Source organism: Pagrus major, chromosome 2 (assembly GCF_040436345.1).
Source record: "Pagrus major chromosome 2, Pma_NU_1.0".
Taxonomy (NCBI): domain Eukaryota; kingdom Metazoa; phylum Chordata; class Actinopteri; order Spariformes; family Sparidae; genus Pagrus; species Pagrus major.
Genome location: NC_133216.1, coordinates 4436670 through 4447467, shown reverse-complemented (window position 1 = coordinate 4447467; position 10798 = coordinate 4436670). Strand labels below are relative to the sequence as shown.

Sequence of the window (10798 nt, the reverse complement as noted above, 5' to 3'; positions counted from 1 at the left end):
TAGGAGGAAAACGTATTTCTTTAGTTGGGTTAATGTGCATTTACTTTGTCCTTCATGTGGATCCTGGGTGGACCAAGAATGGACCTCTGTGGTACTCCATTTAGAAAGCACACAAAGGCTTGATTTATAGATGTATAGTGGGAAAAGAATCAAATGGTGGCAGTATAGATATATTGTTGAACTGATGTGGTAAAACACTTTACAGTACTTCATTTCAGAGCGTTAAAATGTGCGAGATTGTGCAAAAAATGGGTCACCCAGTTAGCTGGGATGAATCAAGGAGCTCGGTAACTCTGCAGCTTACTGAGAACCATGCCAACTCTGATCTGCAGGCAACCCAGGAGGAAAGAGACAGTCTGAGTGTGTGTGTGTGTGTGTGTGTGTGTGTGTGTGTGTGTGTGTGTGTGTGTGTTTGTGTGTGTGAGAGACTGAGAGAAAGAGGTATAGGTATAGTGAGATCAAAACCAGTGGTAGATTGTGAGATGAATCAAGAAACAGAAAGAAACATCAAGGGGGAAGAAGAGAGAGATCATCAGTGAGACGCACACGAGGAGGCAGAGAAACAGAGAGAAAGGGAAAAAGAGAGTTTTAGAAAAGGCAGGAGAAAGCGCAGACACTGGGGAGGAATCAAAATTCAAAGGGAGGAAAATTCCTAAAGCAGTAGAGAGAGACAAGCTGAGATGCAGGCGAGAACAAAAGAGAGAAATGTAAGAGGGAGAGATTGCGTGACAGCTCCACAGAAGACAACCGGGTAAAAAAAGAAGTGTAAGAGTAGATTTGAATTGATATTTGTTGAAGGGCTGAATGAGATAGTCTCAAGTACTCTTGTCAACCCATCAAGTTGCTGTAGAGGAGTTAGTAAAGAGGCGGACAGTTCATGTAAAGCAGGCAAGTTGAACTGCATTCAACCCCTGAAAAAACACAAACTAAAAACTCTGAGGCTGTGCTCTGAGGATGCCATCAATGTAATGTCAGTGTGTGTCTGTCAGTGTGTATGCCGTCTGTTTATCTTTGGAGTTTGCACTGCGTTCACCCACCAAATAATGCATAATGCTTCTCTAGTGTAGTTGTAGTAGTGTAGTAACTACCTCTCTGAGTATTCCTATTTACTCTATTTCATCCTGTCCGCATGTCAAAGTGTCCTCGAGCAAAACACTGAGCCCCGAATTGCTCCATATGTGTGCATACTTTGGAGAAACGTGTCTGGCAAATGAATGTTATGTACTACTATTATATATCTATTTAAATCACAGGGAATATAAAGAAGAGCAGATACATCTGAAGCTTTGTGACAACTGGTGTTTACAGTGTCATGAAGAGCAAATCTGTGAGTTCATGCAGTGTTTTGAATGAAAAGGACACAGGGGGAGATATGAGTCTATATAGTGTGTCTTATATACAACAACTGATCAGACATATGAATGATTGGTTGTATTGCAAAATATGGCTCATATTTGTGACCTTGAGCCACCTAGATATTTTGAACAACTTGTAATAAAATATTACATGAAACATTTTACTTGGTAGCTCTGAATCTTCATCAAGGACATAAAATGTAAACATGGAGCCCACAGTAGAGTAAATACAAAAAAAGCAATTTCAAAAATAGGCACAAAATTAAAAATAATGTTCCTTCTTACTAAAATGTTACTCTCTTGGTGTTGGGTCATACAATAAGTCTAAAAATCAGACAAATATACGATAGGAAGTAAAAAACAATGCCCTGATACACCCTGATAATTACACTTAGTTTAGCAAGTTGTGCTGACGATGGTCCTTTAAACAAAAAACTCTTTTGTAAAATGTTTTCACATTGTTTCATCCTTTTGCACATTAAATAATTCTTTTTGAGTCTCTTCCACTTTTTTTTTGTATTAATCAGGCAATATTTTAGATTTAATGGGACTGCTGATTTTGCTGCTGACATTATCCTTTGAAAAACCTGGATTAACCACCAATGACAACTACCTCACAGTCCTGTTGAGCCTCTTAAAGCAGGACAACCTACACCTCCATCAATGTTATCGTTGCACTGAGTTTGGTCTTTCTGGCTGATTAGAACAGCGCTCTAATCAGCGAGAATAACTGAAGAGACCCGCGTGGGTGTGCAGGGGCTTTGATAGTGAGACAGGATGTTCCATTAAGTTCGACTACAGGGCAGGGAAGAACAGGGAAAGCGGAGAACAAAGTCAGCAGGATAATTATAAGTGGGAGGGTGAGGGTGGGCTGGGAGTGATGGGGGGATTTCATGAGCTTATCCTATAAATAGTGTGGCAAGTTTCTTTAGTCATCAGCGGCAGTATGTAACTCTGGCACACCAGTGATAAAACTGTTCCAAAAATTAGCCCTGGGCTTATACCTCTGCACAAGTTAATACCATTCTCCATGAGACTTTATGAGTTGCTGAGCAGGATTTGAGTGTGATGAAGTTAATCACTGCACTGCGGGGAGAGGAAAAAAAAAAAAGTAATCCAAAACCTCCGGCTCCGTCTTTTACCAAAAGCTTGTGTCATTTATGCAATGGTACAATTATCGGTCCTGTGGGAGTCTATTGTGATCTCAGCTGGCTTTGGCAGATGCAAAGACAAATTGACCTTCACGTCGAATTGAGTGGAGGGTGTTTTTCTTTTTCTTTTTTCCGAAGGATCAGAGAGGGTATGCAGCACATGGCAGTGGGGTTGAATGTCTCTGGTAAGCTCAGCCAGAGAGCCGAGGGGTACTTTAGGTCAGTCAAGGTTTCAGCCCACCTACATGCACCCGTCTTAAATGCAGCCCTGTCATGGTGTGATTGGTTACCAGTGGCCTCAAGGTCACCGTGTTGGAAGGACTCTAATCAAACATCATAACTCTAACAACTCTGACAGATTGAGACTCACGGTACAGTTCTCTGTAAAACAACTGTTTTAAGCTCCTTAAAAGACTTTTTCTTTTCTCACACTGTTAGTTCTTACTACTACTAATGATACATAATTAAAACAAGAAGACTTTACTTCCATTATCTTTGCCCACAACTCAAGAAGTAGCCTAGTACATAAACACAATGCACAAAATAAGTCTATTACATTTCGTCATTCACTAGGTTCATCTGTGAGGAACGTTCAGCCTGATCTTACGAAACTGTTACAGGCGAATTGTTAAAGTTGAGAAATGGGTTTCAAATTTATGATTATTGACTTTTCTGCATTAATACATAAGATTGGAAGATTGTCAATTAACTGATCAGTAGAAGGAAACTGCCTATTTTGATAATCAAAATAATGAGACTAAATGATTACTGGATTAATCATGAAAATAATCATTGGATTAATTGATTATATAAGTATTCGGTACATGCAGCTCTAACCAGGTCAGTATCTTCTGTCTTCATCTATAAAGTGGGAACACAAAATTACATGTTTTGGGGGCAAATAGCTTTTTGATGATAACAAAAACAATTTAAGAGATTACTGAACAAAATAAGGAAATAATAGCTTCAGTTACAGTTTGCAGCAGGGATTCAGTGACTCGCTCAAGGATACATTAGTTAATCTGATGCTGTCGAAGGGCTCTGAACTAGAATCTTCTGGTTTAAGAGTTACTCTCATCGAGCCTCCTTGCCATCCTAACTGGCTAACTGAACTCAGCCTCAAATGAGTGAAGGAGTTTCTCACGGTTTTGTCTCTGATGCTCAGTGACAGTATCACAGCAGTCTGATCTTTTTAAAGACAAGATGTGAAATGATCAACTGAGATACAATTTTCCCCGACATGTTTAAACACTGAGAAAGACATAAAATCACCAACATGTCAAGAAACGTCTTTTAAGTACACCCATGCTTCAGACACACGCACAGTCTGCAACAGCAGCAACTGCTGCACTGTGTGTGTCATCCCTGTCCCCATCCTGTCATCGTCTCCGTCACTCTTCAGCCTCCCACATTCATGTTCTGCGAGGGTCCTGCGCTCCACTCAGCTCCCACACTCCCCTTGGCAGGATTCAAAATCAAACTGCGCAAACTGTCAAATGCATCAGATGTCAAAAACACTTATACATCCTGGTGTCTGTGTAATTTACACGCAACCTTTTCACCCCTGCTTCCCCTTGCTCGAGATGCCATGTCGGGGACAGGCATGTACAGTTTGATCGGATCTTCTTCAGCGTGGTTTTAGACCCATGTGGGGTGATGGCTCGTTGGCTCTAATTTAAGATGTCCTACTTCCCATCATGCCTCAGGGCTTTAGAGCCAGCAGTGTACTTCTTCAACATTGCTTTTATAACTTTGCTTACAGTCAGTGTCACTCCCGCGTGGCGACTTTTTAGAAAGTTTAGAGTATGATGAGTTTGTTGAAGAAAAGAAGATTCTGCATAACTTCTTGTTTTTTTGAAAATAATGTATTACCTAAAGTAATACTGTACGAGAAAAGGAATACTAGTCATTACATGTCTGGTGGTTTTGCAGACGTAATAACTGGGTTAAACCAATGGGTGAAGTCATGGTGTGTTTACACTTGGTACTGATTCAAAAACAGGTTGATGAACAGAACTTTTTATGCTCAAAAGAACATTTATTACAGATGTACCATTACAGGAACCAACTGGGCATGCATGACAGCAGATGTGTGACCTTTCAACGTACATCAGCACAGCAGTCATCAACTATGGGACCTCTGCAATGGTTATGTATGACTTGCCTCAATACAGTGTGCTGTTTTGGTAATCTGATAAAAGCTGATTTGAAAGGAAAAAGGAATCAGTCAGAACAGCATGAACAGCATGGAGAGAGACGCAGCTTTCAAAAGTTCAAAAGCGTCATTCTGGTATAGCTGGTATATATTGACTGAACCCACTGTGAAAATACTGGCTGGGTCAGATTTAACATCTCATTAAAAAAGAAAAAAGAAACTGAAATTCATTGGTATCCCCATTAAAGATTTAAATTCCAGCTTCTTTTCTGCCTGAAGCTATCCCACTGCTTTTCTCAATATTACCTTTTGAAGTTTAGTAATAGCTTTAAAAACCTATTGAGATTTAAAGTCTTACCCGCTGCGAGGTCAGCATCTGTTTCATTAGCTTTCACTTTCAGTTTTTCAAAAAGTGAAATACCTTTATTCTATTTGTGAGAACAGAAAAACGGCTGATTTCACAGGTTTTTTCTGTATCCAGACCACATATGATAAAGTTTAGATCAAAAACCCCTGTACTTATACTCAGTGCTTCATTTTTAAATCAGGAGGACTCAGAGCACAGAGGTGGTGCTGTTCTGGCAGGTCAGGAGGAGAGAAAAAGTCATGAAATCCATCAGACATCCACAGTGACTGGAGCACATTGGACAACACCTCGGTGCTAGCTGTTAAAACTTAACAAAACTAACATGCAAAAGGAGACACGTAGAGACAGCTGTTCATGGTTGTATCTCTCTCATGCTCTCTTGAAAGCAATCAGGTTAAGAACCCAAAGTAAGTGATGTGTTTTGTTTGTTTGTCTCTGTGTGAATCCATCGATCTCCTTCGCTCCGTTTCAGACAGCGTGGCACCGACACACGCACCCCTAAATCTGCCAAATTCATTCCACCATTTCAAAGCACAAATTCCAACATGCTGGTTGCTTTTATATTGATCATATGCCAAAATATTCAGACATCAAAAAGTATTAACATTCCGGCAAAGCTCACGTGATGTGCACAAAACTCAGGCGTCAACGACTGACCTGACTTTGATTTTGTTAGTGACAAAGGAAGTGTGAGATCTAATCAAACAGGTGCCGCTCCCAATCTGGGATTAAGACTGTTTTATACTGAATTATCCTTGACTGACACAAGATAACCCAGTTCTGAAGTCTAGACTTAGTCTTACACGGCCTAGATGGAGGAAAACTGGTGACCTTTCCTTCTGTTTTTAGTGATAAAGGTTTCAAACCTTCATCTCTGAAGACTACTTGTTTATTAGTCCATGTCTGACGAGTCTAAATATAATATTTAGATCTAGACCTGGTCTACTGTGGTTTGGATGGAGAAAAAGAATTGCACTTTGGTCTGATTTCACAAAGAGACTTCATGTTTCTCAAATTTATAATTGGGCTAAAACAACTTTATGGCATCTATTTTGACCTCTAGCGCCCTTTTCAAAACTTTAAGTGGTTTAACAACAGAAAATTGGCAGAGAAATATGACGAATACCCATTAACTGTCCTCTTTTTTGATTGGAAGCATTAAAGTAGCTTTCCATAGCTTACATTAACTCTTTGGTAACACTCAGAGGCACTTTAACAGAAAGGCACCACACAATAAAAGAGCTGTTTAATGTGTCCGACTGTGTGGTCAGACCTTTGCATTCAGGTTGCTCTTCCTCAGTTTGTGGAAGCAGAGTATGGACGAGGCCTCAGGAGGGAATTCCTCTTCTGTCTCATCACGGACTGTTCTTCGTCTCCGCTGGCTGGCAGTTCAGCTGTCAAACCTCCTCAGCCTCCTCTGCCTGATCTCTTCAGCCGTCGCCTCCCCAGAGAGGTTGAAACCATAAGGAGGCGGAGCTCTTCTCTGGTCGCTTTGTCCTAGAAAACAAAATATTATTACATTTACAGTGTTCACTTTAGATTTCACATGATTCTTATCTGGAGTGACTTTTAATTGTCAAAGGTTTTCTCATTCATCAGTACTCTCCATCTCCTCCCTTACCTCTGTCATTCAGGCTGTTTCTAATGGCCGCCTCTATCTGCTCTACCTCCGTCAGTCCACCTGTATAAGATGCTGTAGGATCTGTTGTGTAATCTGATGCATATTGATGATTTCCTGAGTATCCTCCACGAGTGCCACTGTAGCCTGCAGACACACACACACACACACTCATGGTATAAGAATTTAAATTTGAGAAACATGTTAAAAGGTTAAGGCTGGTGTATTCTATATTCCTCTTACTGAAAAGAAACAAAACATATCAAATTCTGTGTATATATCATAACTTTCCTTGAATGCTCTGTTACCTGAAGAGCCTGTAGAGCTGTAGTACGCACCGGGACGGGAGTTATATCCGTTTGCTGTCACAAACTCTGGTAAAAATGCATACGAACAGACTTCAGTACAAACATAGTGTGCATTTAGGTTTACATACTGATAAATACTGAGGCACAGAGGTCTGCACACGGACTATTGACCATCTCCAGTGACTGAATCATTGACATAATGTTACTGAACAAACCTGTTTTGTTACTGAAAATAAGAGCTCCCATGAGGCCAGTACATGGTCATAGACATCTTAAATCACACGGTGCGCTTTAAACAGGATACACGGGTCAAGGGTTACAGTCGCACATAAATACAGACCTGCACATTTCTTCATGATGGCCTTCAGTGGTCCAGCAGTGTAGAGAAGACCCACCAGGATACCTGCCAGGTGACCGATGAAAGAGGTCCTGAAGAAGAAGCAGGTAAACTCTTAACTAATGAAACACTGACATCTGGTGGACACTTTCACCCACTGCACCAGGCAGCATGTGTTAACGGGACCTCACTAATTGTCAATCATGTCACATCAGTCAGTGGAGAGAAGATGGAAGTACATTATACATAAAACATTATGCAGTTCCTCAGATTCTGGATAGTTAGTGAGTGGAAACAGATGCTGTATAATTGAAAAAGGCAATAACACTCTCTGTGAAGCAGCTGTAGAATACTAACATGATGTTTGGACTTAAACCCTAAATGAGTTCAGCTTCCTCAGAAAGTACCGCTGCTGCTGCCTGCTGCTTCTCTCATTAATGTTGCTGCCAAACTTAACTCTGTTCAATGACTGTACCTACGTATGTACTTCAGAACGTATCACTTATTACTGTATAGGGCTGGCCGATTATTGTATTTTCATTGTCATTGGGATATGAAAATGCACGATAAGCACATCACAAAAGATGGCCTGAAACGCAATGAATAGGAAAAAAATCAATGTATTTACACACGCCATGCACCGTGTGAACCGGTCCTTGATTGGACATTGATTATCTCACTGAAAACAGAAGCACTGACCTCTGCAGTACTACTACTCTGCTATATGTGTCAGTACTGTTCACACTAGTATCTCTACAATGTGTCTGAATCCTGGTACATTTGTTATACAGATTTCTGGTTGGTTGCTCACCCTGGTGATGTTATATGGATCAGCACCAGCTCTGCCCAGCTAGCATAGCGATTAGCAACAGGTAAACCCATCACATAAGTCACACCTCCAGGGTGGTAATGGTTACTGAGCACCTTCAGAGCGAACAGGACTCCTAGAAACACAGTCATATTAACAAGAATTATAAACAGGACGGTTAAGAAATGTCACCCTAGTGTGATTAGAGTTAAAAGTATAGTAGAGATTAGAGTAAAAAAAATGCCGTAGACCATGTGGTATGAGAAGATACAATTTATCAGTTGTTATTCTGCAATGTAATGTTACTTTGATGCATTTTCACAGAAGAAAAAGCAATAAAAATCCCAAAATATCAATAAACACATGGATGGATCAATGATGACAGAATGCAGAGAGGGTGTTTAGAGCATACAGAACAAAAACAAACAAAGTAATTAAAAGCACCATAAAAGAAAATATATTTAATGTTGACGATGTCAGAATCAGATTTAAAGCGAGTTCTTCAGCTTGTTAACCAATTGTCCACATATTTTTAGTTAGTCGACAGTTGCATCTTTACAAATACCGTCGACGTCCCTGAACCTACAGATTTATCAATAAATATGTACTCACATGTATTTATTTAGCATTTAATTATAATTCCATGTTGTTACAGTAGAATTACATGAAAGTAAAATCTTTTCGACCAACTATACAGTTCATCTTTTGTGAGTCTGCTGATGAGTCTTTACCTGAGAAGCCGACAGCACAGGCCATGCTGTACGACTGGTCCTGGGTGAGCTCTGTTAACAACGCCTCCAACACCAGATAGACCAATCCGGTGAGCAGAGAGAAGACCGACAGCAGGTAGACGAACCAGGCTCCGCCCAGCCGCCTCTCCAGCCTCATACCTTTCCAGAGGAAGGAGGTCATGTTGAAGTAGAGGTGCCAGTCGTCTGCATGATGCAGCGGGGACAGCAGAAGACGGCGCCAGTCTTTAAACCAGTACGCCTGCTGGACGCTCACACAGGCCTGAGGATTGGAGCAGCAAATCGTCACATTAGATGAGCTGGAAACAAATGTTTGCTTGATAAAGTCCTTTTTTATTGTTAACTATTTATTTGCTTGTTTAATCATCTTTAAAACAGAATTTAAACGTCTCTCGATGTCTAATTTTAATATACCTCTGTGCCTCTGTTAAATTGCCTTGTGTCTGAATGGTGCTACTCTGACTTTCAGTGCCGTATTACTGCATTACCTTCATGAGTGGAGCTGCAGGAAACAGGTAGAGGTACACGTTGAGTCCCAGGACACCCAGGGTGACCGGGGGGATGTTGTCCAGGCCCACCTGGAGCAGCTGGGAGGCCAGGAGCAGCAGGCCCAGATGGGATCCCCTCTGTCGGTTCCTCATATTGAAAAACTGGCTGAGGAGAGACAACTGAGAGATTATGTTTCAGTCTTTTCTCCCTTACCAGAATATTTACAGTGGAAGGAACCAGGGTCCGGTACACTGTTAATCTGAATATCCACCAAAACACTAAAGCTCGACATCAGAAGATCAAGAATGTGTGTTTGAGATAATACAAACAAATGAAGAGATTGTGTGTCCATAAATATCAATTAAAACCATTAAAAGCATTGGCACCGGTCCACTGGCACACTCTTGGGCTCTGCCTTATTTGATAATAAGTAAAAGTTAAATGTAGAGTAAAATGAGTGTTTGCCCATATTAATGCATTCATTCAATGGACTTTTGCTCCAGGTTAGTTTCCCCCAACAGTATTTCAAGAGATTTGAGGACATGTTTTTTCTCCCCTGTGCCTACGAATGACTCAGAAATCACTGCAGCTGCTGTTACAGTATTTACTGTCTCCAGACTGCACCAGTCTGTCTCAGTGCTGTTCAGACAGTCACATACTAACATGCAGTTTCACTTAATGCTTAAAAAAGACTGACTAGACTCAGAAACGATGTGACAAAACTTCGAGGCAGGTTTTATCTCTATTCTTCCTCCTAAAGGAAACTATCTAACGACAGTAAACAGCCAAACATCAGAGTTTGAGACGCATTTATCAGCAGCATCGACGATAATTCAAATCAAACTTACTGTCAGTCGCGTCAGACCACTTCCTGCTTCTGTGACGCTCCGGCTAATGCTAATGCTAACTTTGAATATTAGTTGGCTGTTTTAGCCTCGTTCGCGCATAAAGTCCGCTTCAAATGATTCACCGCTCACAGACGAGTTGAGATTGTACTTATAAACGTGTTAGACACACGTCAGCACAGTGACTTTCTTCGTGTTTCATCATTTCCAGCAGAAACTAGAAGCTACTCAGCAACAGTTGGTGGTTGCGTCCGCTGTCACGTGACCATAACAAACCTACGTGGCGGCGCATGCGCATCACGGATCTCTTCTTCTGTGGTTTTTAGTCCTCCTCGGTCCTTTTCTCCTGAGGATGCCAACTAAACATCTACAGCCTTTAATATATCTTAATAATTCAGTTTGCTTTTTATTCATATTTATATTATAAACTACTTTATTGCCATTAAAGTTTGGAGACTTTTTTTTTTTATTATGTTTCTTTCGTTGTCTTGATTTTTTGTGTCTTTCCTTTAAAAAAGACAATTCTGCAAGGTCATAATCTCTTTAGGGTCACATAGCGTTATGATCTACTTTGCTTTTGTTTCTTCCTTCCAGTGATCCAACTAGATTTCTTTAC

The 10798-nt window shown here is 40.7% G+C and overlaps 1 protein-coding gene across 1 annotated transcript; it reads right to left on the bottom strand.

The window, feature by feature from the left end:
- Positions 1 to 4523: 4523 nt before the first annotated feature.
- On the bottom strand, positions 4524 to 10477 carry rhbdd1 (rhomboid domain containing 1). The gene is made up of 8 exons (XM_073492735.1): positions 10186 to 10477; positions 9337 to 9502; positions 8831 to 9110; positions 8103 to 8235; positions 7295 to 7383; positions 6955 to 7020; positions 6650 to 6793; positions 4524 to 6525 (listed from the first exon to the last, which is right to left on the bottom strand). Exons 2-8 carry the CDS (start codon positions 9487 to 9489, stop codon positions 6419 to 6421), a joined length of 972 nt encoding a protein of 323 aa, XP_073348836.1. The 5' UTR covers positions 9490 to 9502; positions 10186 to 10477; the 3' UTR covers positions 4524 to 6418.
- Between the last annotated feature and the right edge of the window lie 321 nt (positions 10478 to 10798).

What these genes read in the sequence shown, in the direction of transcription:
- rhbdd1 (XM_073492735.1), bottom strand. Translation starts at nt 9,489, where the DNA reads ATGAGGAACCGACAGAGGGGATCCCATCTGGGCCTGCTGCTCCTGGCC. An exon ending in CTGTGCTGTCGGCTTCTCAG is followed by an intron (nt 8,236 to 8,830) that starts GTAAAGACTCAT and finishes CTGTGTTTCTAG; the next exon opens with GAGTCCTGTTCGCTCTGAAG. An exon ending in ATCCATATAACATCACCAGG is followed by an intron (nt 7,384 to 8,102) that starts GTGAGCAACCAA and finishes CTTCTTCTTCAG; the next exon opens with GACCTCTTTCATCGGTCACC.